General features: G+C 47.7%; 1 protein-coding gene across 2 annotated transcripts; it reads left to right on the top strand.

Annotated features, from left to right (window-relative positions):
* Nucleotides 1-25,158, top strand: mms22l (MMS22-like, DNA repair protein). Of its 2 annotated transcripts, none has more exons than XM_061255048.1 (25): nt 1-115; nt 525-732; nt 1,140-1,265; nt 1,628-1,680; nt 1,822-1,909; nt 2,676-2,853; nt 3,079-3,172; nt 3,771-3,901; nt 4,269-4,382; nt 4,883-5,047; nt 5,158-5,217; nt 5,997-6,116; nt 7,550-7,803; nt 10,809-11,318; nt 18,662-18,840; nt 19,272-19,422; nt 19,966-20,093; nt 20,646-20,788; nt 21,130-21,289; nt 21,671-21,840; nt 22,677-22,888; nt 23,158-23,324; nt 23,889-23,979; nt 24,202-24,369; nt 24,875-25,158. In XM_061255048.1, exons 2-25 carry the CDS (start codon nt 557-559, stop codon nt 24,948-24,950), a joined length of 3,714 nt encoding a protein of 1,237 aa, XP_061111032.1. In that variant the 5' UTR covers nt 1-115; nt 525-556; the 3' UTR covers nt 24,951-25,158. The 2 variants fall into 2 exon arrangements, with proteins under 2 accessions (XP_061111032.1, XP_061111041.1); XM_061255057.1 differs by having other exon boundaries at nt 25-115; nt 528-732.
* Nucleotides 25,159-27,484: the final 2,326 nt, after the last annotated feature.

The following is a 27,484-nucleotide window of genomic DNA, read 5'->3' as shown; positions in this document are numbered from 1 at the left end:
GCGAAGGCTGTGCGCATGCGTTCCGTTTATTTTTCCACTTGCGCGGGAGAGACACGAAGAATTGGAATGAAGGGGTGTTGTTGAAGTTACATACGGAAAGTGTAGCTCGTACAATGTGAGTAATTCATAAAATTGTCAGCCACTTTGTATGAACTGCTATATTAAACATAGCTAGCTGCTTCATCAGCATATGGCATATCTGATAATAAACTAGTCGGCGAGTTATCAGTACTACTTGTTAGCAACTACTAGCTACATGTTCACTGTGGGTAGCCAGTTAAAGAGCAGGAAGACAGTTAACGTTCGTTTGTCAGGTGAACACGTTAATATAAGTATCAGGTCAACAAGCCAATTATAATGTAGCCTGTCTACGTAGCTAAAAGCTTGTGAGGTGCCTCACTTGTGTTAAAGTTATCGTTTGCGTGGTTAATGTAAACGTTGCTTACAGAACGTTGTGGTATTTACAGTAGCGTACTATAATGTACTGAATCTTGACACGGTATAAAAATTGATTTTATTCTTAGCAGATAAATATCTGTCGTTGTCTACGAGTGAAATGGAGGATGACTTCAGCCAGTCTCTCACACCGCCAGTGTCGCCCTTCGAGGCGGACAGTCAGTGCGATTTCAGCCCGGCCCGGCCACCTTGGTTCTCCTGCGCGTTTGAACAGGGCCGGGACGAATCCAGGACAGTGTCTTCGGAAGGTTATATCGCCAGAGGTTCGCTAAAGAGGTTAGTCTGCCCCAGAGTGACCCATTCTGCATACAGTAAGGGTCAGCTTGCACCACTCTGCACTCAACATACTGCTTCTCACCTGTAGAAGACTGGTTCCCCAACTTCCCAAGGCCGGGACTCACATAATGCAGAAACGCACGTTCTGCACCCTGACAACACTAAAAATAGTGGTGTGCGTGTGAGGGGGTGGAGTGTCTAATGTGACTGTTGTTAATGTCAGTGTGACAAGTGTAAAGTATGCTCCCAGTTATTTTCTTAAGTGTCACCTCGTGATACACCTCAATATCTTCCACGGCCTGCCAGAAGCACCTGACTGACAGTTTTGGGGCACGCTGTTGAAACCCTGCATTGTAGGGGTGGTGTGCTCTGTGTGCCTGATCAGTGTGTGTGTCCCCCTGCTCCAGGCTCCTGCTAAGGCTGGATCCTGCTCCAGGGGACTGCGAGGCAGACACTGTGGAGCTCTTTGGCTTTCCCTGGGTCACTGAGACTGCACTGGTCGAGTCCTCCAGTTTTCTCTTCAGCTTGTTCAAGTGAGTCCACGGCTCTCTTTCCCTTTCACTCCTCGATGGTGCTTTATAGGGTGACACGGGGGTGCTGTGGTTAGCACTGTCACCTGACAGCAAGAAGCCTTCTTTAACCTTCTTTAGTTAGGACGTCTTGAGGATGGAAACATCACCAGGGCTGCCAGCCTGCTTCGTCTGTAGTATCTGTACTCTATGCTCCAACAGCAGAGGATGCACTCCGATGTAAGCGGCTGGCTCTTTAAACTTCGTGCTGCTTCTGAATGCTCGGGTTCCAACTTTGGTTTCCTTCAGCTTGTTTTTTTTGTTGAGTTTTTTGTCGTGTTCAGTAATCTTTGATGCCAGTGCCCCTGTTTGTCCATCTCTTCCAGGCAGAAGATACTCAGTCTGGAGTCTGTGGTGCAGAACAGCTCGCACGACTTCGGTAAAACCTCCTTGGCTTCGGCGTATTATCTGCGTGGCTTCCCAGCAAACAAGCGCCTCTGCTGTTTATCGCGTTGCTGTTTTAGTAAAGAAGTTGAGCCATTTTTCCCCCTGTTGTTTATTTTATTGTGTGTGTCTTTAGGCCAGGCCAGCAGCCTCCATTTTGAAGCAGAAGCTCTGAGGCAGCAGTGTGTGCAGTTTCTTCAGTATGTGAAGGTCTTCACTTTCAGGTAAAACGACACCTGTTCACGCTGGTCCGAAGGTAATGTCTCTGCGGGGGGTTGTGAAGGCCCGCAGGTATTTCTGTGTGTGACTTTGTGTGTGTCTCACAGGCCTGTGTGTGTGTGTGTAGCATTGTGTGTGTCTCACAGGCATTCCTGTGTGTGACTTTGTGTGTGTCTCACAGGCCTGTGTGTGTGTGTGTGTGTGTGTGTGTGTGTAGCATTGTGTGTGTCTCACAGGCATTCCTGTGTGTGACTTTGTGTGTCTCTCACAGGCCTGTGTGTGTGTGTGTGTGTGTGTGTGTGTGTGTGTGTGTGTAGCATTGTGTGTGTCTCGCAGGCATTCCTGTGTGTGACTGTGTCTCTCAGGCCTGTGTGTGTGTGTAGCATTGTGTGTGTCTCACAGGCCTGTGTGTGTGTGTAGCATTGTGTGTGTCTCACAGGCATTCCTGTGTGTTGACTGTGTGTGTGTCTCACAGGCCTGTGTGTGTGTGTGTGTGTGTGTGTGTGTGGCATTGTGTGTGTCTCACAGGCCTCTGTGTTTGTGTAGCATTGTGTGTGTCTCACAGGCATTCCTGTGTGTGACTGTGTGTATCTCACAGGTCTGTGTGTGTGAGTAGCATTGTGTGTGTCTCGCAGGCATTCCTGTGTGTGACTGTGTGTCTCACAGGCCTGTGTGTGTGTGTAGCATTGTGTGTGTCTCACAGGCCTGTGTGTGTGTGTAGCATTGTGTGTGTCTCACAGGCATTCCTGTGTGTGACTGTGTGTCTCGTAGGTTTGTGGAGCCCCCTCGGACACTGGGGGAGGGAGACGTGCACCCGTATGAGGACCTGGAGGCGCAGTTTCCCTCAGTGCTGTTGGAGGAGCTGTTTGGGGTCACCCTCCTCATCGGACGACTCCGAGATCTGCCCGCCAATGTTCGGAGCTCCTTCACCATCCACCACCAGGGCAAGGTAGAGCCACGATTCTCTCCCTCTCACACACACACAGATACTCATTTACCAGCATGCACATACGTGCATGCACACGCACACACACACACACACACACACACACACACACACACCCCCACATACTCATTCACCGGCATACACACAGTGTGTGTGTGTGTGTGTGTCTGTGCGCGCACGCACGCCGTTTGTATCGTGTGTGTTTATCTTCATTTCTCCTCCTTACAGCTGTTCCCTCCCTCGTGGCACCTGCTGCATCTGTACCTGGACTGCCACTGGTCCCTGCTGGAGATCTTGCACCTGCTGGGGGAGAAGATGCAGAGTGAGTTTTCATCCACACTGAAATAAAGCTCCTCAACACAGCAGTGACTTCAGCTCCTCAACACAGCAGTGACTTCAGCTCCTCAACACAGCAGTGACTTCAGCTCCTCAACACAGCAGTGACTTCAGCTCCTCAACACAGCAGTGACTTCAGCTCCTCAACACAGCACTGACTTTAGCTCCTCAACACAGCACTGACTTTAGCTCCGCAACACAGCACTGACTTCAGCTCCTCAACACAGCAGTGACTTACAGCTGCTGAATACAGCAGTGACTTACAGCTCCTCAGAACAGCACTGACTTACAGCTCCTCAGAACAGCTCCTGAACACATCATAGGATCAGGGCTCAGAGGTTTCCAAAAAGAAGTATAAAGGGAAGATGCTGAACACATCCTCTGCCCTTTGAGCAAGGCCCCCCCCTTCCCCCTGTCATTTCACTGACTGGAAATAACTACTGATTGACAAGGTGACATTGTTGCCTAGTGCCTTTACCTTTGCATGCTCTATGTATCAGGTGAAGGATGCGATTTTAGAGCTTTCAGACACGGTGATGATTAAACCATCAAAGTGAGAGACCAACGACTTTTGCCCCCTGCAGGTCAGGTGGTGTATGCGCACCAATTTGTGAATCTCACCGGGGAGAATCTGACCAGCACCAGCCTGTTTGAGGACCATCTGAACAGTCTGCTGTGTGACCTGATCAGCATGGCGGTGGATAAGTACAGCAAGGTGAGTGCCTGGTGGGTGCAGACCCTCTCTGTACCTGCGTTAACTCTGAGGACACCTGTGGGCCTGCAGGTGTAGAAGGTGACTTTTCTGACTGTCTCTGACTGTCTCTGACTGTCTCTGACTGTCTCTGACTGATTCTGACTGTCTCTGACTGATTCTGACTGTCTCTGACTGATTCTGACTGATTCTGACTGTCTCTGACTGTCTCTGACTGTCTCTGACTGATTCTGACTGTCTCTGACTGATTATGACTGTCTCTGACTGATTCTGACTGATTCTGACTGATTCTGACTGTCTCTGACTGTCTCTGACTGATTCTGACTGTCTCTGACTGTCTGCCTCAGACCGCCTCTGTGTGCTCCTGCAGGTGAGACCCACAGAGGCCCTGACCACCCACCACTACCAGTGCACCTGCACCAAGGAGCTGTGGATCCTCACCAGGCACCTGCTGGAGCACAGGAGCAGGGTCATACACACACAGGTGACTACATACACACGCACACGCGCGCAAACATACAGGAGCCCACACACAGGTGAGTATATGTTTACACGTCAACACACATACACCTGCATACAGGTGAGTATATGTGTATACACGTGCACACATACACAGGTACAAAGATAACTGAATTCACACAAACACATGTTTGCAGGTGCTCACACTAGAGCTAACATGCATGCAGTGAATCACAGTGCCTAACTGGTAAATAACCATGATCTGCAGAGATGATGATGAGTGTTGAGCAGAACTCTGGGCTGTTTGGATGCACTACAGAATTGGCACTAGCACATTAGGCACTAAACACAAACATGAAGGGATAAGAAGGCCAATTTAGGTGTTACTGGGTCTCTAAAGTCTTGTAATGACCAGTACCCTGCAGTGTGGACTGTGTGACGTGCTCTGGGAAGGAGTCGCACTGACTGTGTGCGTGTGTATGTGTATGTGTGTATGCGTGCACTCACCAGTGCGTGTGATTTCAGTCCTTCTGGAGCTACATCAGCGCACCACTCCGGGGTCTCCTGAAGGGAGAAATCCAGGCCAGTCTCCCCACCCCCTGCAGGGATGCCCTGGGCTTCACCTGGTGGCTGGTCACACAGCTGGCCGAGCTGGGCCAGTACAGCCGTAACGGAACCTTCCAGAGCGAGGTACTGCACGGGGATGGGGGGAGGACGATCGATCAGGGGGGAGGCATATTTAGAATGGGACAACACAGTGGTGGCACAAACCTCACTAACCCATTTATCCTGTTGTGCAGAAAGCAGAGGACAACTGGAGCTTTGTCCTTGAGCTGCTGAAGTTAACCTGCAGCCCTCAGGTAGGGCCCCGCCTTTAAAAGCTTTATTGCTAGTGTGATGGTGTGAGAGTAATAGTATGGTGGGTGTCTAATAGTGTGATAGTGGTGTAATGTTTTTGAGTGTGATTGTGTGTGTAGGAGTGTGATGGTGTGTATAATGTGTGTAATAGTTTAGTGTGTGTTATAGTGTAATAGTGTGGTCTATGTCATAGTGTTGTGTGTGTAATAGTGTGGTGTATGTCATAGTGTTGTGTGTGTAATAGTGTGGTCTATGTCATAGTGTTGTGTGTATAATAGTGGTGTATGTCATAGTGTTGTGTGTGTAATAGTGTGGTGTATGTCATAGTGTTGTGTGTGTAATAGTGTGGTGTATGTCATAATGTTGTGTGTGTAATAGGGTGGTGTATGTCAGTGTGGTGTGTGTAATAGTGTGGTGTATGTCATAGTGTTGTGTGTGTAATAGTATGGTGTATGTCATAGTGTTGTGTGTAATAGTGTGGTGTATGTCATAGTGTTGTGTGTGTAATAGTGGTGTATGTCATAGTGTTGTGTGTGTAATAGTGTGGTGTATGTCATAGTGTTGTGTGTGTAATAGGGTGGTGTATGTCATAGTGTGGTGTGTGTAATAGGGTGGTGTATGTCATAGTGTGGTGTGTGTAATAGTGTGGTGTATGTCATAGTATTGTGTGTGTAATAGGGTGGTGTATGTCATAGTGTTGTGTGTGTAATAGTGTGGTGTATGTCATAGTGTTGTGTGTGTAATAGTGTAATTGTGTGACGGTGTGTGTAATATGTTACAGGGAGGCCTGCAGGAGGAGCAGGTGCGGATGCACGTTCACTGCTGTCTCAGTCTGTGTCTCCTGTGGGACTCAAACAGCAGTGCTGTCACTACCCTGTGGGAGTACTACTGCAAAAACCTTGTGAGTAGCCTGTCGGATGTCTAGATTTCAGATGATGGCCTTTGCGAGAGACACAGTATAATTTGATATGGCAAACCATAGGAATGTTGTCTTACTCTTCCCCGCAGGCATAAAATGGGATGTCTAGTCAACGAAAAGGTTTAACTCTGTATACAAGTCTAAAGGTGTCACCATTTTATTACCTTCTGAAGAAGCCCAGCACACCAGAACTGTTGGGTTCAGAGGTCCAGCATGGCCACAGAGACCACAAGAACCATAATCCTTTTTGAGTTTGAATGCAATCTGTGACATTTAATTTAAATCATTAATCGAGAGGCTTGACATCTATATAGATAATGGATTTTGAGGGCTGGCAGTTGGAATTAACATTTTTTAGAAGCACTTCCAGGTTCAAGCGGAAACCAATGGTAGAAGATTGCTACTGACTGAACTTAACAATTCTTTGTCTACAACAGTGGTCTCCAACTCTGGTCCTGGAGAGCTACTGGGCCTGCCGGTTTTTGTTGATACTCTGCACTTAATCAATTAGTGCAGTTGATTACTCGGTTAACTCGCCTCATCTGGTTACCTGGGTGCAGACCCAGTAACTCTCCAGGACCAGGGTCGGGGACCTCTGGTCTACAACTATCATCTCTGTTGTTGGAAGCAGAAGTAAACTTCTGTTTTTGTAGAGGCAGCAAATTTCAATATCTGAGCTGGATTACCTCCTAACATATTCATGCTTGGTCTTGTTAGAGTGGGGCTAAAGCCATGAATCCTTTCATAATAATATCAGTGCTTTGCTTCCAAAAACATAAGGAATCTTGAATAAGTAAATTTGTCAGCTTTTAGATAAGCCAGTCCTTGTCTCAACCCTCTTCCGCCCCTCAACTAATCAGCACAACCACTCCCTTAAGCAAGCATAAGCCAGGAGTAGGCGGGGTCCCCTCTCTCAACTACTTGAAATGTGGGCCTTTCTTTACTTTAGGCAGCTTAATATCTCCTGGGCAACATCTGTGAGTGGACATTGGGGGTTGGCCTGCTGTTGGCATCTGGGGAATCTTGGGAGTTTTGCATCTGGACCTGGTGTTTCTTGGTGTTTGGTGTGCACAGAGTCTGACGTTGGTCTTATGGCTCAAAATTTTTTTGCTATGAAATATTCTGCGGCCTTTTTGTTTTTTGAACTTCGATTGTGGTTTTCTTTTTTTACGATCTTGGGAGAATCAAACTGTTTTTTTTTTTTTCTCTGGAACTGGGTTTTTTATTTTTTCTGTGTACTTTTGCTATATTTGAAGTATGGGGTGAAATGTTCTTCAAGGGAAATAGGTTTGAACTAGAAAGCCCCTCAGTCATTGTGAAGTTTTGACTGAATGCTGGTTAACAGTTGAAATGGGTCATTCAGGCCCTCAGGTGTATGGCCATGTATCTGAGCCCAGGGTTGCCTCTCTCCCCAGAACGCTTCCTTTACGGTGCCCTGGCTGGGCGTGGCAGAGCTGTGCTCCGTCAGCCGGACTCCCCTCACCCTATTGGACAAAGCCAGGGTCTGCTGCTCCCCGGAGCCACGGAGCCCCTCCCTCTTCCGCTCCGCTGGCCACGCCCAGCTCTACCGCTCCTCCAACTCCTTCCACATCTTCCTGCGCATCCTGGCGCTGCACCTGTCCCAGGACAGCACGGGCAGCGGCGCCCCCTGGAGGCAGATGAAAGGCAGGTAAGGAAGGCCTCGAGGGTAGGATCCACCTTTGGCTCTGTAAGCTTTCAAAACAACTGGTATGGAGTGTTGGGATTTGTTTATTATGGATTTCTATGGATTTCGCTTTTATTATTTTATTTGAGAACTGTATTTGACATTTATATATTTTTTTAGTTATTGTATTTTTTCCATGGTGCAGCCGGGGGCAGAAGGTGGCAAATTTAGTCGCTCGCTCACCTTCGCTTTGTCACATGGCTTCTAGAGGGCGTGATGTGGATCTGCTCTGGATCTGTGCTTGTTTAAGTAGTTGTGTTAGATTCTCTCACAAGTTTGTAGCTTCCTGGCATTCGGGAGAATAGTTTAGTTTCTGGGCCCCTCTGTTCCTAACATGACATGAGCTGAAAGCGGGGCTTTCCCAGCACACCCCGGTGCTCTGGAGGACCCTCCTCTTGCCCCGGCAGTGTGGCAGGGTTCGACACGCCCGGCCCCTCTCCGCCGGGGTTTCGACCCACGCCCCGGCTCGCACCAGAACCCGCGACCCGAATCGCAGAGCGAAGCGGTCGGGCCGTGCCAGCAGAGACGGGCTCCCACCGGAGCCGGCCGGATAAATCCGGATAATGACTCCCGTCTGCTGGAACATGCACAGACACGGAGCAGACACGCAGGCTAATTAGCTAATGAGCGCGGCGGGTTAATGCCTCATCCGAGACGGCTGGGTTCGAGGCGTGCGGAGAGAGCCAGGCAGGGGTTTTTTGCGACGTGGAGTAGGCGCCTGGAGTTGGCACGGAGTGGTCTGGGTCCGGTCCAGAACCCCCCCCAACCCCCCCGGCGTGGTCCGTGCTGATCTCTGCGTGTCCTGCTCCGGCTTCTAGCCAGCCCTGGTGGGAGGCATGGCACTTTAGCATTAATGAGGTGTGTGTGTGTGTCTGTGTCCATGTGTGTGTGTCTGTGTGTGTGTGTGTCTGCGTGCATGCGTGTGTGTGCGTGTCTGTGTCTGTGTCTGTGTCTGTGTCTGTGTCTGTGTCTGTGTCTGTGTGTGTGTGTGTGTGTGTGTGTGTGTGTGTGTGTCCATCTTGCATAAACCAGCCGCATCTGCTCACCCCTCTGAAAAGCTGGACAAACAAACGGACAGACCGTACGGAACAACCCCCAGCCCATCTCTTTCCTTCTTCTACAGTCCCTCTGTTCCATTCTACGAACTCTCCATCTCTCTTTCCCAACTGTTCTCTTTCTCTGGGGTTTCATTCATCTGCTACGGCACTGAACGTGGCAGTACTACCTATTTTTATCTTAATGTGCCCGATGGGGCTTTGAGTTTTACTGTATGAATGAACGTTTTGGGGAATTACAGTGGGCACATCGTGGCAAGTGCAGCTGGGGGATGATCTTTTTCTTAAACATGAGCGGAAATGGCTGAAGACTGAAGGGACATGAAGGCCCACGCTAATCAATTTTATCCCAATTTCTGGCTACTCTTCTCTTTGAAGGAAATAACATTCTGAGCCACTCAGGCTGGCCTTTTTTGCTATGAGCCAGCAGGGCTCAGAATGGACTTTTTTTTTTTTTTTTTTTGGAAGCACCAGCAGAAATTCAGAGCAGCAACAATGACGTTATTTAGTGAATAGTTTTTGTCACTGATGACATGATGCATCACATGGTAGCTGTCAGAGCGGTGATTTGCTTCACCCCACTGGCGCTTTGTACCCACCATATGTCTTTGTGGGAGACCCCCAAATTGAAAAAAGTTTGAGAAAAATACTGCATTGTCATTCATTGTATGAATAATGATGTCTAACAATTAAGCTTTACACATCATGGCATAGCTGTCATTTCACAAAGAGGGGCAACAGTGTTTAAATGGATTGAGAATTAAGTCTTCAGATTCGCCTTAGGACTTGTACCCATCCTTCAGAAGTACTGAGATGCATATAAAATAGCAGGATCCTTCATTCTGTTTGGATTGTGTCTCTCCAACAGGCTGTTGCTAAGGATGTCATTATGCTGATGACATTGCACTTTCGAGGCAGATTTACTTTTAACCAATCAAAAGCCACCATAGACGTGAGTAAATTAAGGCTGGCTGTTGATTGGTTAGTTTGGTTATTTTGTGCAACCAGGACAGATGAACAAAAACTGTTCACTGTACTTTCTACACTTTTTTTCCTCTAAAATAACAAATACTTTTGGTCACCAGGTATTCCCAATTTCAATTTTCATGTCACTATTTTAGTCGCGTGAAAATTCTATGACTCATTTGACAATTGACTAGTGACTATTTTAATATAAAAAAAGCTGCAGTTTTGAGCTCTGGGCTGGTTTTACAGGGGCTAGCACCAGGGGGATTGCAGGGATTATGATTTCTCATTTTTAACATTTGCTGCCACTGTTGCTTGTCAGACTGTGCCATTCCTCACAATTCTAAATGGTGCTTGTCAACAGGAAGCATCTTTCTGCAAGGAGGTATGATTTCTTAAGAATATCTGATCATGAAATGCCATTTCTAGCTGACTGTTCTCCACAGCTTTGTGTCAGAAACGTTATAATTTATGTAAAAAATCATAGTGAACATTTTTAAAACGGAGTGACCAGCCTAAGGACAACCCAGATCACCCTGTGTTCCATCACCTCCGCTCCCCCACTGGGAATGCAGACAGCCCCAGACTGCACAAGGAAGGGCTATTGATTTCGGTAAAATTGCCCTGCAGCTGTTTTGCCGAATGTGTCAAAATTTCACCCCTAAGTGATCAAAGAATGCTGTGTACCCCTTTCCCACAAAAATAAAAATTTCTCCAAAAAATGTAACATAACTGTCACAAACTGGCTTCCCCGAATAACAAGCGTTAGAAATACCAACCATTTGCATGGGTGTTCTTAGTTGGTGGGTTATTGGAAAAGCGAAAACTCAACGTGTCTTTATATTGAAAAATAAGATAAAAGAAAGGGGGGCACATCTTTATGTTCACATTTTTGTGTGTGGTTTGTGTTTGGAATGTTTCCGTCACCCTGCCCTCCCCTCCCTCCAGGATATACTCAAAGTTCCACCAGCGGAGGATGAAGGAGCTGTCCGAGGGCGGTCTGTCCAACTTCCTGCTGCTGTTCTTGGTGCTGGCGCGCGTGGGCGAGCTGGAGGACGTGGCCGCCCGGACCTTCGACCTGCTGGCTCTCCTGTCCCCGCCGCCCCTGACCCCCGCCCTGCTGGCCCTGGTGTGGAGGGGGCAGCTGGCCCTGCTGCTGCTCTTCCTGGAGAGGGGCCTGGACGCAGGGGCGCTGGCCCAGCGGCTGGGGGTAGCCTTCACCCAGGCGGCGCGCGAGTTCTACCTGAAGACCACCGAGGCTCCGCGGAAGCTGGCTCTGTGGGGGCTGCTGGAGTCCTACCTGGAGGGAGTGCAGGAGGTGTTCGAGACCAGCGCCTACCTTCACCTGTCTGAGGAGAGGCTGCTCAACGACGGCTTCAGCCTGCTGCTGCCCGCCTGCCGACAGTCAGAGATCAACTCCGCCCTGGGCTTTGTGCAGAACATCCTCGCCCAGCTGCAGTGAGTACCTGCCTAACACACGTGTACACGCCCTAACACACACCTACACTAACGCACACACAGTAACACACACAGACACATCGATACACTATACACATACACATGCACACACTGCCTCTGAAACGCATACAGGCTTAAACCTTTCAGTGCGCATACACACATCCACACACTTTCATGCATACAGTCACAGACCCATTATTACTCTTATGAGCCACACAGAACAGAAGTTTGCTTGGTTTTCCTCTCGGACAATACACAGTCCACTTCCCTCCTAGAGCAGTTCTCTTCCCAAGTCCCACATCGGACACATTCTGGCATTTCTGACAGAAAGAGTGGTATTTGTTTCACAAAAGGAAGGACTTTGGTCAAGACAGATTTGTCTGGCAGATAAACAGACCATAATTTTGGTGCACAGGCAAACTTCTGTCACTTAGATCCCAGCATGTGAAACTGAACACCAGCCACCAGCCAAATGATGGTCAATTTTATCTGTGGCTATCTGTATCTGTTTGTCTAGTCTTTCAGCCACTTTGTCAGGTAACCACCCATCATGTTTAAGTCCTGTTCTTTTCTAAATGTCTAGTTGCCTGGTAAAACAGTGACGTTGGCTGGTGAATTTTGGCATGCACCAGCCACTGTGGCCAGTGAACAAAAAAAGCTAGTTTCCTACCCAGATAAATACACAGCTTTACCTCACAGTTAGACAGACGGAGCTCAGTGTTGCAGCAGACCTTTGTGATGTGGTTCAGGGGAAGGCCACACCAGTGCCACTGTGCTTTTTGTTGGACTGGGTTGGGTTGGAGCCCTCCCGGGTCACCCTGAACAGGTGCAGGTAGAGGGGTGCATGGAGTTACACCCCGGAACGACCCCAGGGGCCCCCCAGATCCACAATCGCCATGGGAACGCTCGTTGCGTCGGGTGATTAAACTGGGCATAGGGGGAGTTCACCTGCAGGACACGGGTGTGAATTACTCTAAGCTCCGTGTGTGGGCAGCGACAGCCCTGCCCTCTCCATAGAGCTGAGCAGGCTCATGTTCCAGAACCTTCCTCAGCAGATGTTTGTTGAGTTTCAGCTGGCTGAGGCTGGCTTGTGACTGTGGTAAAAGTGGAAGTACACTGCAAAAACCTAAGAATAATATTTTCTCCTTGGGAGAAAAATAAGATCTCATTGTGAGACTAACACACTTGTGAAGACGTTTTTCCACCTACAATATTGTGTCTCCGTCTGCAACAGAGAGTTCCCTGTGCTGTTCCTCGGCCTCATGCACTCGCCTGTTCCCAGACGCACCTCACGCGGCAGCTCCCTGGAGCGCCCCGCGTGGCCTCTCCATACCCCACGCAGCAGGGCCGGCGGGGAGCGGGGCCGCTCGTCTGCACATTACCGCCCGTTAGCGGAGATTCCCCAGGGTCCGCTTTCACACCGGCACCGCTGACCCAGTTAGCCGGCCTCAAATTTGTTTCACCACACTATTCCAATTCTGCCAGCGGTACTTAGATTTTTTTGATTAGCGTGTTTTCCAGCGATACAATTAACACGTAATTACGCGGCTCTGCAATTTTGTCATCGTGGCATTACCGTCATTAGCCGGGGAGCGGATCTGAAAACATTAGCGGGATTAGCGCCGAGACGCGGCCCGTTTTGGCTCCGGCCGAGACAATGAGACGAGAGGGGACGGGTCTGTCTTCCTGGTAACCGGGCCCCTGATTCCCGCGATCCGATTCAGGCTACGATCCCGCCGGCCGCGCGGTAATCAACTCCTCTGTGATCAATTAGCAGGATCCCTGCCTGCCGACAGCTGTAACCCCGATCCGCTCCAACGCTCTCTCTCCCTCCCAGGCCCCGCTGCTTAATCTACAGCACACTCGCCCGTCACTAAGGAGCCCATGGGAACCGCCATTAACACTTTTAATGCTATATTTATATTCCATGTACTGGCCATGTATGAGTACTATATATGTAATGTTACATCTGCATTTTATATCCCATTGGCCAGTGTTTTTCCTGGAATCAGAGAACATTTGGATTTCTGCAGAAATGGGAGTATGTGTCTTGTGTCCTTCTTGCCACAGAAGATTCTTGGCATATGACGGTTTTTTAGGGAAGAGAACATTTTTCTGCTTTGGGGACTCTTACTTACTGTATTGTATAAGAGAGAGGAAAGGTGTAGGGGGGAGATGGAGATGGAGAACTGTCAGGGGGAGATGGAGATGGAGATGGACAGAGAGAGAACTCTGCTGGAGGGAGATTGAGACGGTGAATACCTCTGTAGGGGAGAGAGTGATTCACTGAGATTCATTCAGTCATGTGTTCCTGTGTGTCTGTCCGTAATTGTGCATGCGTGTGTATGCGTGTGTGTGTGTGTGTGCGCGTGTGTGTGTGTGCGCGTGTGTGTGTGCGCGTGTGTGTGTGCGCGTGTGTGTGTGCGCGTGTGTGTGTGCGCGTGTGTGTGTGCGCGTGTGTGCGCGTGTGTGTGTGTGTGTGTGTGTGTGTGTGTCTGCGTGCATGCGTGTGTGCATGCGTGTGTGCATGCGTGTGTGTGTATGCGTGTGCGCTCGTGTGTGTGTGTGTGTGTGTGTTCCTGTGTGTCTGTCCGTACGTGTGTGTACGTGTGTGTGTGTGTGTGTGTGTGTGTGTGTGTGTGTGTTTGCTGTGTGCATGTGTTTTGGTGTGTGCATGCGTGTGTGTGTGTGCATGTGTTTGGTGTGTGTGTGTGTGTGTGTGTGTGCATGTATGTGTATATGTGTGTGCGTGTGTTACAGAAACCACAGTGAACAGGATTAAACGGGGTCTCTGATGATGTCTTTTACAATAAGAGGCGATGGGTGTGAATGGCTGGGTCGTCGCGGTAACGAGGCTAATGAATTCAGACTGTAATCGATTGTCTCAGCTCTCTCTGGATTAGGTGCAACCTTGCTGGAAGGCGTTTAGGGGCGGGGGGCGAGTGGATTCGGGGGGTGGGGTTCCGAGCTCACCCCCAGATCCCTCTCCAGCGCTGCCTTTCATCCTACAGAATGGCAGGACAGAAGGATCATCCCCTGCCTAAATGGGATTACAGCTCCTTTAGCTCCTTATCTGTGCTAGAGCCAGCTGCTCTCAAACCCCTAGCCACATTACAGCCACTGTTAAACCCTGCAGCCAATCGCACTGCAGCCAGCCCAGCCTGACAGCCAATCGCACTGCTGCCACCCCCGCCCGACAGCCAACCGCATGGCACCTGCTCCCTGCTCCCCCAGCCAATCAAAAGAAAAATAACAAGAATACCTAAAATCAATATTTTCATATCAAATATCAATATTGTTAATCTTGGTTTGAGGCAATAACAGTGTCAGTCGCACAGATGAGATTAGTAATACACATGCACACATATAGTGCAGTCCGTAAGTATTTGGACAGTGGTACGATTTCTGTTCTTTTGGCTGTGTATGCCAGCACATTGGATGTGAAATGAAACGACGAGGGTATTTACGTCCATGTTGGTTGATCCGTGTAGGAATTTTATTTTAAAGATATTTTTTAGGCCTTTTTCAGCTTTATTGGACAGTATATAGTGTAGAGAGACAGGAAGAGTGGGAGCGAGAGAGAGGGGAAGACATGCGACAAATGTCAGACAGTCGGATTCGAACCGCCAACGTCGTGGCTCGCAATGAGCATGCGGTCAGTGCTCTACAGGCTGCGCCACCGAGACACCTATACCGTTTCAGTAATTGGACAGGTGGCTTCCAAATTTTTTTTTTTTTTTTGTTACTTTTTTTAAACTTTTTTCAGCAAGCAAATTGTTTGGCCTGTGCCTCTGACTGTTTTCTTATTTCTCAGCCTCATAGTGGTCTTCATGTTGACAAACGCCAATAACGGTCTTAAAATGAGGCAATCAAAAGCCTAGAATCAAGACTACATACTACAAGACACAGCTGAGAAGCCAACTGTCCAATTACTTTTGGTCCCCTAAAATAGATCCCTCAATATGGATGTAAATACCCTCAAATTAAAGGTGACAATCTGCACTTTAACCTCATGTTCATGTTTCAATTCCAATCCAATGGGTTGGAGTACAAAAAGAAATTGTACAACTGTCCGAATACTTACACATACTGTACGCACAAAACTGACCTCCCATTGTAGCACTTGAAGAAGACCTGTATTCAAATAAGTTATATTTTATGCTGCTTCTTTTACATTACATTACATTACATTACATGGCATTTAGCAGACGCTCTTATCCAGAGCAACGTACAACAAAGTGCAAATCAATCACAAGAACAAGTGCAAAAGTAGACCTGAGAGGACAGTACAGTTCCGAGTCCTAGTGTAAACATACAGAAATTCAAAACCCTCTTTCATTCCACCTTTACTCTTTGTCAGGCAGCAGTGCGTGGGCTCCCCTGTTTGAGGGTTTTTTTTACCTCATGTGCTTGCTATCTGGCCATTCAGGCATTGCTGCTTCCCTTTTTCCTTCTGTTGCTCTGTAAAGCATCTTTGTGATAGTCTTCTGTCTAAAGCACAATACAAATACAATCAAATTGAATCTTATTTCAATTAGCTTTTTAAATATTTTGCTTGGTGAGGGGATGGGTGTCCAGAATTATTGGCACCATTGTACTGTCTGCCCTCTCCCTTTTGGATAACATTGAGTAGGGTTGCCAATTGAGAGGGTTGTGAATTGGAACCGCTTCCAAATTTCCAAGAACCAGGAAATCACTACGAAAGATGAGTTACGTGTGTTTGCAGAACGAGTGAAATTCATTCAGCTCAAAAAGTTAACTGCCAGGACCTGCTGTTCTAATGTCCACATCCCTGGTTAAATTGTGCATCTCCACAGCATGTACGCCGTTTAAAGCATGGTTCACCAGAGTAAATGGTGTGGTTAGGCTTCACTTCAGAAAGTAGCAATACACATACAGCAAAATGTAATCACTGCAGTGAATTCATTTTGCGGAAGGGAAGAACCACCTCCAGTGCAACACAATTTACTGCAGCAAGGTTAAACCTGGTGTGTGAAGTACTTTCCCAGGTGTCTACGGGTTCCAGTCAGCTGTCAGTTAAGGAAGGCCTTGAGAACAAGGTACAGTATATTAATTAGTTAGCCAATCAATGATTTCGAAGAACCACTGGTGCCAAATACACCTCTAAAAGCAGCAGACACTGTGGCCCTCCAGGACAGGAATCCGGTGAAACCTTCAGCTCTGTTCTGTTTTTGATGTCCCCAGTCCCTGTACCACCCCAGATTCAGAGGTGCACCAGTAGCAGAAAATGGCGTACGTTCACTATAATATATGCAATATAGAGAATTACAGTGGGCTCCAGAAGTATTGCCACTCTTAATAAAAATTTTGAAAAAAGGCATATAATAAACCACATGGATAATGATCTATATTTTATTTTCAAACATACGGAAAAACAATATACTTTTATTGTAATACATTAACTCATGTTTCAATGTTTTTAATTTAGTAATTAATTTTTTCTGAAAACTTTATTGGCAAAAAAAGATTTTATTGGCACCCCTTATTGTAGATAAAATCAAACAAAGTGGAAATTGGCAATAAAATGTTACTGTTTCACTCCAGTATAAAAATTAAGTCACAAGCATGCAAATACCACCACAGATGGTAATTGACCATCACAAGTTGGGTAATGGGTACAAAAAACAATACATAAACGGTTAAATATGCCACTTCGCACTGTAAGGGCAATAATAAAAAGGCATGAAACATATGGAATGGTTGCAAAAAAGAGGATGCAGGTGCATTTTATCCCCATGGGTGGTAAGGAAGATGGTGAGGGAGGCCATAAGTAATCCAAGGATCGCAGTTCAGGAATTGGAGATATTGATCGTGTCTTGGTGTCACCAAGTCTAAAATAGAAACTCTTTGGAAGGGTGGCATGAAAACAGCCCTTACTGAGCACAATAAACAAAACCAAGCATCTTGAGTTTGCCTCATTGGAATTATGACGAGAAGAGAGTGCTATGGTCAGAGGAGACCAAAATTGAACGTTTTGGCCATACACACCAATGAAATGTTTGGCAAAATGGAATGTATGCAAGTTCCTCATACCTAATGTCAAATATGACGGTGGGTCATTGATGTTTTGGGGCTGTTTTGCTGCCAGTGGTCCAGGGGCACTATTTAACCAATGGCATAATGATTACAACAAAGTACCAGAAAATCTTGGCAGAAAATCTGGTTGCCTCTGCTAGGAAGCTGATACTTGATCATAGGTACATTGTCCAGCAGGATAATGACTCCAAGCATACATCAGAATCCACACAGAAATAGTTAAGTAAAAATAACAACCATGTTCTGCAATGGCCATCTCAGTCTCCATCATATGAAACTGTGGTCTGAACCGAAGAGGGGGATATCCCGAGAATATCAATGATTCTGAAAGGTTCTGCATGGAGGATCCTCCAAATGTACTCTCTAGCCTTATCAGAAATTCTAGGAAAAGACTCATGGCTGTCATCTTTGCCATGGGTGTTTGCCCATAGTATGAAACCAGGGATGCCAATAATTGTGCAACTTGTTTTTGGGGGAAAAATCTTTTTTCTTTTTTATGTAAGACTGATTCCATTGAATCATTAATAAAGCCCACTACTTTACACATTGGGAAATAAAGCTTTAATATGTCAATAGCTCTATTATTGTTTTGGTTTGCAGCCCATTGTATATTTATGTATCTCTTTGACAATCTCACAGAGCAGCATAACCCATTTTCTAGTTATTTCTCTGAAAAATGTAGATTTTTTATTTAGATTTTGTTTTACTGAAATGAAAGACACCATTTTAGGAGCCTAAAAATAAGAATCTGAACCGGGATTCAATGAGAATCAGATTTGATAAGCATAATCGGAATCAGAATTGGAATCGAAAATCGAAAGAATCCAGAAGTATGTGAACATACTTGGGGAAATTTTGACCCGTCCTCCATTCATAATCTTTCAAGATGTGTCAGATCATACATGTGCATTTTGTATAGAGATCTGAAACCATTCGTTGTTATAAATGTGCAATAATAGAGTAAATCAGGAAAGGGGGTAAATACGTTTTCATAGCTCTGCATGTGCTCCTCTTTAGCACAAACATCCTTCTGATGCCAAACTCAAGAAGCTAAATTCTTGTATTTTATTTTGTGTGTCCACAAAATGTTTTCTCTGTGCAAATTTACTGAATTAAATAATAGTTTTGCCATTTCTTGTAGCATAAAATATAACCTTACCTTCCCTTGCCTTGCTCATCTTTACTAAGGGTGACAATAATTGCGCACTAGTGTGTGTCTGACTTGGTGTGAGTTAGTGTGTGAAAGTGGCTGTGTCTCAGTGTTTCCTGCTGTCTTTCTCCTGTAGGAGGGTCCTTCAGCGCTGCTCCCAGCTCTCCCACGCTGCCGCCGCCTCTCCTCCTCCCAGTGTGGCTAAAGAGCGCCACCTAGCGGTGGCAGGTGCGCTGTGGGCCAACCTGTTCCCTTTCCTGCGCGGCTCCCGGCTATCCCAGACCCCCCCGGCCCAACTGGCCGACTCCGCGGCAGGTGAGAGGAAGCCTTGGGCTGAGTACGGCGAGCGCGCCGCGTGGAGTCAGCGTTCCCACTCTCGCCTCCGCTGCGGATTCAGCGACTTCTCTAGTCCTTTCAAGGTCCCTGTTACCCAAGGTCAAGGGCCCGCGTGAACCTTATCGCGGGCTACATAATGGGTGTTGCAGACTATGAATAAAGAAATGGAAAAATGACCTCTGTATGCATGAACATTAATCTTGCCCGCAGACCAGCTGTTTCAGTACCAGTTTAAACCCCAACCCTTTTGAGAAGGATGTGGGTTATCTCCCGATTAGATTTTCTGCTGTAAATGTGAGGGAGTGTGTGCTGTTATAGTTAGCATGGGCTTCATTGTGATGTTGGCTGTAGAAGCCGTTTCTGTTTCTGGTTTGTAAAAAGACTCGTCCCACCCCTGTTCACACCCCCAGGGTTCACACTACTGGCCTTGGAACTGCCCGGCTCCGCCCCCCAGGACCTCCAGCCCCACCCTGTCCTGTCCATCATGCACAGCTTCGGCTGGGATGACATGCTGCACCCCCTGCTGGTCACTCGCTACCTCATCCACCTCCTCCAGAACAGGTGGGCGGTCCTCTGCTTATAAACACATGAGCTGCAGCCTCTGATTGGATAAGAGTCTGTGCTGCCCACCTAGAAGTCCCTCCCCTTTGAGGTCATACCCCCCCATGTGTCTCCTGCCCAACCTCACGGGGGAGGAATGAACTGCCTGACCTGCCGGTTCAGTATCTGCCTTCAGGCAGGACTGGAGCTCAAATTCTACAATTATTCCTCTATTCCTTTATTTATTCATTGCTCAGTATTGTGTTGAATGTTTGCATGTTTAATATTTTATTTCGCTTGTGTTGTGCGAGTCCTTTCAGTTCTGCACTCTATTTGTTGCCTATAATGTTATTGTCAGCTCTCGTCTGTTGCTTGTATTGCCCTTGTCGTTTCACCAGGCATTGACGCGCATAAAAGGGCTTGTAAATAGCTTTGTTAAACAGGTGCCTGTGAAAAGAGTGTGTGTAGAAGGTGGGTGTTCTCTGCATCGGGCCCAGGTGCAGGTACGCCGCATGGGCCCGTGGTCGCGTCTGGGTTTTTAGCGGTCTCTCCCCGTCCCTGCAGGGCCCTCGTGTCCTCCGTGAGCTCAGCCGGGCCTGGTTCTGCCCAGGCCCAGTGCGTGCGGGCCTGGGTCCGGAGCGTCCTGCAGCAGCACGTCCACAGGAACGCAGACGGGACCGACAGCAGGGCAGGTACGGCTGCGGTTTGAGGGCGTTATTCTTCTCTTAGGCTAGTAGCTCGTACTGTGGTACATACTACAGGATGGAGCCTCAGAGGCTACTGTAACTAGGTGAAATGCAGTTCCCTCCCCATTTCTGCTGTAATATACAGTAATGTCACTCACAGAGACTGTGTGCGCTAACATTAATATATAGGTTCCGTGCAGAGTAGGAAATTAACACCAACCACCTGCCAAATGCTGGTTAATTTTATCTGTGGCTGGTAACTTTTTCTGCTCAACTTTGGCAAGTAATGACCCATCACTTTGGATGGTCCTTTTCTATTCTAAATATCTAGGTTTTAGTGAAATGGTGAAATTTGTAGAAAAAAGTTCCTGCCCTGGTCCCATGTATAACTATAAATTCCTATATTCTGCACTCTTTTGTACAGTATAGCTGTATGTAGTCTTGCATGTTACATACTTTGTGTGCTGCTGTGTGTTTCATGCATGGGGTCCTGTATGCTACATGTAACTGCAGTGCTCATGCTGTAGCTGTGGCTATAAAGCTGCTGTTGTGTTTCAGGCCGGGCACTGGCCGATCTTCTGCCAGAGCTCACCAGGCTGGTCTTCCAGCTGCCAGAGGTGGAGTCTCTACTACAGGGGGCAGGGATTCCGTCTGGGGCCAGCAGGCAGGAGCCCGTGCCTGCTCTGGCAACCTTTATCAAAGTAAAGTACATCTGTTACATATGCACACGCACACACAAACACACAAACGGAGCAAACTCAACCGTCAAAGCATTGTATTGTAATGATGACCGTCAAAGCATTGTATTGTAATGATGACTTGCATAGGCTACTGTATATGATGAACGGGGGCCATCCTTGCATTCATTTTGTGAAGACCAGCCAAAATGTCCTCACAAGATTGGTGGGACGTAAATAGTCAGTCCTCACAAGCAATACAAACACACACACACACACATGCATACATACACATGCACACATACACACACACAGGCACACTCAAACTCTCCATGGGCTTTATAGTGACACTCCCTCTGTGACAGGCTGTGGGCCGGGCCTACTCCAGGCTCGAGAGCTTGGCAGAGCGCTCCGCCATGGTGACCAGAGCACTGGAGTATGTGGGCGACGTCCTGAAACACATCAAGCCCTACCTGGTGAACAAGGGCCCTCCAGAGGGACTGCGGCTGGCATACTGGGCTGTGGGTCTGTACCTGTACACGCCAATACCACCTCATTTACACACATATACCTCTCCTACTGACATATACCACCCCATCTACACATGTATACCTCTCCTACTCACCTATACCACCCCATCTACACATGTATACCTCTCCTACTGACCTATACCACCCCATCTACACATGTATACCTCTCCTACTCACCTATACCACCCCATCTACACATGTATACCTCTCCTACTCACCTATACCACCCCATCTACACATGTATACCTCTCCTACTCACCTATACCACCCCATCTACACATGTATACCTCTCCTACTCACCTATACCACCCCATCAACACATGTATACCTCTCCTACTCACCTATACCACCTCATCTACATACATGTCTCCTTCAGGCTGTGTGGTGAAGCAGTGGAGCCCCCTTCTGGCCACGTCTAAAGCCCAACAGCTGCTCTTCCGCATCGTGGATGTGCTGCTCCTCCCCCACGCCGTCTTCCAGCAGGACAAGGGGCTCTCCCCTCAGGTGCTGTCCGCTGTGAAGGAGAACCTGCCTCTCTACCTTCAGGTGAGCCCCACCTACTGCCCCATACCCACCCTCGAGACTGTGCCCCCGCCATTCAACCTGTGGCCCCATCACGCCCACACCCCCACTGTCAAACACACAGCCCTTTCCACTGTCCCACGCCAACATTCAAGCCTGCACACCTGCCATTCAACCTGTGGCCCTGCCCATTCCCCCACACCAACCCTCAAGCCTGCACACCTGCCATTCAACCTGTGGCCCTGCCCATTCCCCCACACCAACCCTCAAGCCTGCACACCTGCCATTCAACCTGTGGCCCTGCCCATTCCCCCACACCAACCCTCAAGCCTGCACACCTGCCATTCAACCTGTGGCCCTGCCCATTCCCCCACACCAACCCTCAAGCCTGCACACCTGCCATTCAACCTGTGGCCCTGCCCATTCCCCCACACCAACCCTCAAGCCTGCACACCTGCCATTCAACCTGTGGCCCTGCCCATTCCCCCACACCAACCCTCAAGCCTGCACACCTGCCATTCAACCTGTGGCCCTGCCCATTCCCCCACACCAACCCTCAAGCCTGCACACCTGCCATTCAACCTGTGGCCCTGCCCATTCCCCCACACCAACCCTCAAGCCTGCACACCTGCCATTCAACCTGTGGCCCTGCCCATTCCCCCACACCAACCCTCAAGCCTGCACACCTGCCATTCAACCTGTGGCCTTGCCCATTCCCCCACACCAACCCTCACCTTCCTCTCCTGCTTGCTCTCTGGGCTGATGTCAGTGTGCACAGGATGTGACATTAACAGAATTGATATTAACAGTTGATTAAATGAAGGCTGTAGTGACTGACCACACCTGCACACCCCCCCCAGGGCTTGTCGGTGGCAGCCGGTACGGCTCAGTTTCAGGGGGCGTACCTGAAGCAGCAGCTGCACAGCGTCACCTCCCATTACCTGGGCCGCTTCCTCCCGGCCACTCCCTCCGCCGGCACCGTGGCCAATCACCCCGTCCTGCTGGCTGTTTGTGAGACTCCACCCAACCCCCAGGGGGCAGCATTGAGGAAGGCCATCATACAAGTGCTCAGGTCAACTGTTACACTTAGAAACCTAGCTTGCCCAGAGCCTTCTCCTGCTACACACATAAGCCTATCCTGTTACATGTTCAAAAATCTATCCCACCCGAAATTTGTATTCATTTTATACTGACAAAAAACGACACACCCTGCAATGTTGTTTGTTACACATTCATAAACGCCTAGAAAAAAACACCTGAGAACCTACACACACCAGTAAAGTTAGTGAAGCATTGTGTTTGTGTGGCGCTGTAATGTGTAACGTGTTTGCGATGTTACAGTGAGAACTTCCTGCAGTTTAAGGGCCACGCCCCGCCCCCTCGGCTGGCCTCAGTCCTGGCCTTCCTGCTGGAGCTGCTGAGACGGACGAAGGACTCGAACCCTGAGCTGCTCACCCTGCCCCTCCCACCAGTGCTGCGCTGCCTAATGCTGGTCAACGAGCAACAGGGTGGGACCAGCTTTACACCTTACCTGTACATCAATACTGCCTAAACCTGACATTAATACTGCATACTGCTCAGCCCTCGCATGAATACTGCCCACACTCCACATTAATACTGCTCAACCCTTGCATTAATACAGCTCACTCCACATTAATACTGCCCACATTCCATATTAAAAGGACCTAAACCTCACATTAATACTGCCCACACGCCACATTAATACTGCTCAACCCTCACATGGATGCTGCCCTCACTGCACATTAATACCACCCAAACCTCACATTAATACTGCACAGCCGTTGCATTAATAATGTACCTAAGAGACACGATCACATGCCTAACCCCAGACACAGTGATACTGCTGCTCTGAGAGTCACAAGAGTCAAACCACTGTGACCTTCTCACAGGTGTCACAGTGCTAGTAGGAAGTATTAATTTGTCAGTAAATTGCACATATACGATTTTTAAATTATCCAGTTTCACCTGACTGAATTGGCTGATAGGAAGTTGTGCACCGGATGGCCCGGGGTGTTGTGAGTTTTGATTGACAGCAGGGCATGTCTCCGCAGTGAGGAAGCTGAGCACAGACGCCCTGCAGCTGGTGGTGGAGAGGTGTGCGTCCAGAGAGGGACCATGTGACCAGCTCTCCGCCGTTCTGAAGTGAGTGACCCATCGACACTTCAGCTGGGTTTGGGTGCAGCCAACTTGGACTGTCTCAGCTTCAGTGGTAATGGGGCCAAATGTTTCAGGTGTATATTTAGAGTATGTGTTAGGCTCTGAGTTCTGCTGTGTGACAGCCCTACACTGTGAATCTCAAATGTCGACTGCATACTGCATGCTTATGTCAGGTGGCTGAACAGTTTATGTTTGTATATGTTACAGGTGCTTCATAGAAGAAAACACGGGTGTCTACGACCAACAGATTTATAGTGTTTTAGAAACGGTGGCAATTCTGGACCAGTCAGTGGTGACCGTTCTGATCCCTGTGCTATCACAAAACCTGAGGACTACTGAGACCAAGAGAGGCCTGGGGAGGAACACCACACTGAGGTGTGCAGAACTGATAGTGATACATGCCGCACTGACAGTCAGCACAGCCCTAACACTGATTCTCACAGCACAGAAGGCACAGCACAACTCTAACACTGATTCACACAGCACTGACAGACAGTACAGTCCTAAAACTTATTCACACAGCACTGACAGACCGTACAGCTCCAACACTTATTCACACAGCACTGACAGACCGTACAGCTCCAACACTGATTCACACAGCATTTACAGAAGGCACAGCCCTAACATTGATTCACACAGCACAGACTGCACACTCCTAACATTGATTCACATAGTACCGACAAACAGCGCAGCCTTAACACTCATTCACACAGCACTGACCCAACTCAGAGCCACACCACTGATACTAATATGGGAGCATGAAAACACAAGACTTTCCACACTAACAGTTTAGTGTGCGTATGTATTATGTGAAATTAAATATCTCAGATCTGGGGTGTGGAAGGACACTGTATTTACTGCACATTTGTCTTTGTGACAGAAATGCCTACAGGAAGCTGCTTTCTCACCTCGGAGAAGGAGGGCAAGTCGAGATGATCAGCTTGGAAGAGGAGTGACCCCTGAACTCTGACCCCTGACCCACACACACTGAGATGTCTCACACATCAGTGGACCTGTACCTCGACCTGAACCCTGTAACCTTCTGGACTTTGGTTGTGAATAAGATGAAATTCTGTATAATGTGTATAATGTATGAGCGCTGGTCTGAGAGTGTAGACGCATGCAAATGTCTGATGTAAAATAAAATATGGCCGTGCTCACTCCGCTCTGTCAGTGACTCATGATCAACCCCGCTCTAAGTTTGCCTGCAGAGAGGGGTCTGCATGCTAAGTACTGAGGTGTGTGTGTGTGTGTGTGCGTGCGTGCGTGCGTGCATGTGTGTGAGAGAAGTTTTTTTTTTTTGTGACAAAAATACTGAGCTTTGTGGGTTAGAGGCTGTATGTGTGGGAGAGAGGACACCTTCAGTTCTGGTTTAATTTGGTAATTTAAATTATTATGATTGAATGAAGTTGCTGTGGACAGATGAGACCAAGTGGACTGTTTTGGTCAGATACAGTATTGGCGTGTTTGGCAAAACGGATGCATAAAACGAGAGGTACCTCATACCCATGGTGAAATATGATGGTGGGTCAGTGATGTTTTGGGGCGGTTTTAATTGCAGAGGTCCAGGGGCGCCGGTTAAGATCAATGGTATAGAGGCTTCCATCAAGTATCAAGCAATTTTGGCTGGCAGTCTGGTTGCCCTTTACCACAAGGCTGAGACATGGCTGTGGGTGGACTTTCCAGCAAGACAATGATCCAAAGCAAACCTCAAACTCCACACAGAAATGGTCTCCTGACAACATCATCTATGTTCTGCAATGGCCATCTCAGGCCAATCAAATGGAAAACCTGTGGGCCGAACTGAAGAGGGCAGTTCATAAGCACAAACCCAAGAACGTGAAGGATCTTGCAAGGATCTGCATAGAGGAATGGTGTTCTTTAACCTTGTGCAACCTTACACGAAATTACTCAATACTGTTATCCTTGCCAGAGGAGAATGCACCTAGTACTAAACCAGGGGTGCCAATAATTACTTTAATCTATTTTTTATTAAATGAATGATTGATTGTGGTTGGTTGTATCAAAACATTAATAAAGTACAGTATTTCTCACATTGGCATTTTGAGTTTATCTAAATAATTATATTGTTTGTGTTTGTGCAATGTATAGGTATTTATTGTGCATCGCCAGTTACAGGTGCCAATAATACTGGAGTCCACTGTATGTATGAGTCGGTTAGCTTGGATGTGTCTGTGGTATTCATGCCTGTAAATTGTATGCATACATACATGTGTCTGCGTGTGGTGGATAGGTTGTGTGTGCATGCAGGGTAGCAGCACGTGCCTTCAGGTAGACCATCTGGGAAAATCTGGCAGCTGCTATCATGGGGCTGTGCTATGAGGCTCTTTCAGGAGAAATAAAGCTCTGACCAGTCAATCCCAGAGAAAATGGCTGTTAAAAGCACAGCGGAGTTCTCCGCTGGCGACAGTGTCACCAGGAGCAATCGCATCAGCCACACGGCTGGAGACGGCACTTTTCACAGCCTTCCTCTCTCCCCGGAAACGGATAAACAAACTACCTTTGTGAAAATCGTTTTTCTTCTCCGAGGAAAAACGCTGCTTCTTTTTGACTAATTCAAACATGGAACAAGATTGTGACGAGCTGATTAGAGGGGCTGAATTACTATCAACGGGGTTTGGTTATTTCTTTTTCATCCGCTTCTTTTAAGACATGGTGTCTTTGTGTTGCTGTACGGTGGGAATAGCCGCAATAGAGACTGAAATTATGTTGTCGTTTTGAGGTAACACGTTCTCCTAAAGACCTCTGAAAGGTTGCAGTGAAAACACCAATTATCCATCCTGGTGCCTTTAAGGCAGAGGGGCTACAAACAGCCTGCTAATCCCTGGCGTCTTGCTATAGTGTTGCAATCTGCAGTCCTCCCTTTGTTTCCTCCTCATAATCAGCACCTTTTTCCATCTGTGCTTCCTGTGCACGTGAGACCGGACCAGACGTGTGCTCTTTTCATACAAACCTTAACACTAGTGTGGTCTGCCACTGCATGCACAGGGCCTAAAGTTCTCAGGCACCATGCCTGATTTCAGGCATAGAGCCGTTTTAAATTCATATAATACTTAATTAAATACATTGTACACATTTCCTCCTGGATAACTTTTCAGGCTTAAAAATGTTTCTGGCTTTAATCCCTGCATCCATTTGCCTTGTTCATTAGAACCCATTTCTACACAGAACATGTGAAGATTCTTACTGTCCCTTCACTACCAACACTTAAAATACTTAAGTTTGCTTTTTAATTCGATAAGAGTAGATGTGTTATATGTATGCTGATTTCAAAAAAGCATCACAAAAGAGTTTCTCAAAAACTGAAATGTGGCTGGTGTTTATTTGATGCATTCAGGCCCTAAGGCAGGGGTTGGTATCCCTGGTCCTGGAGAGCTGCTTTTTGTTTTCTCCTTAAAATCAGCAACCGATTCAGACCCAAGAAACAAGGTGAAGTGAGTTAACTGTAATCAACCGCTTTCATTGCTCA

Source organism: Conger conger, chromosome 1 (assembly GCF_963514075.1).
Source record: "Conger conger chromosome 1, fConCon1.1, whole genome shotgun sequence".
Lineage (NCBI taxonomy): Eukaryota > Metazoa > Chordata > Actinopteri > Anguilliformes > Congridae > Conger > Conger conger.
Note: the sequence above shows the minus strand (reverse complement) of the source record. Positions and strands in the feature narration are given on the sequence as shown.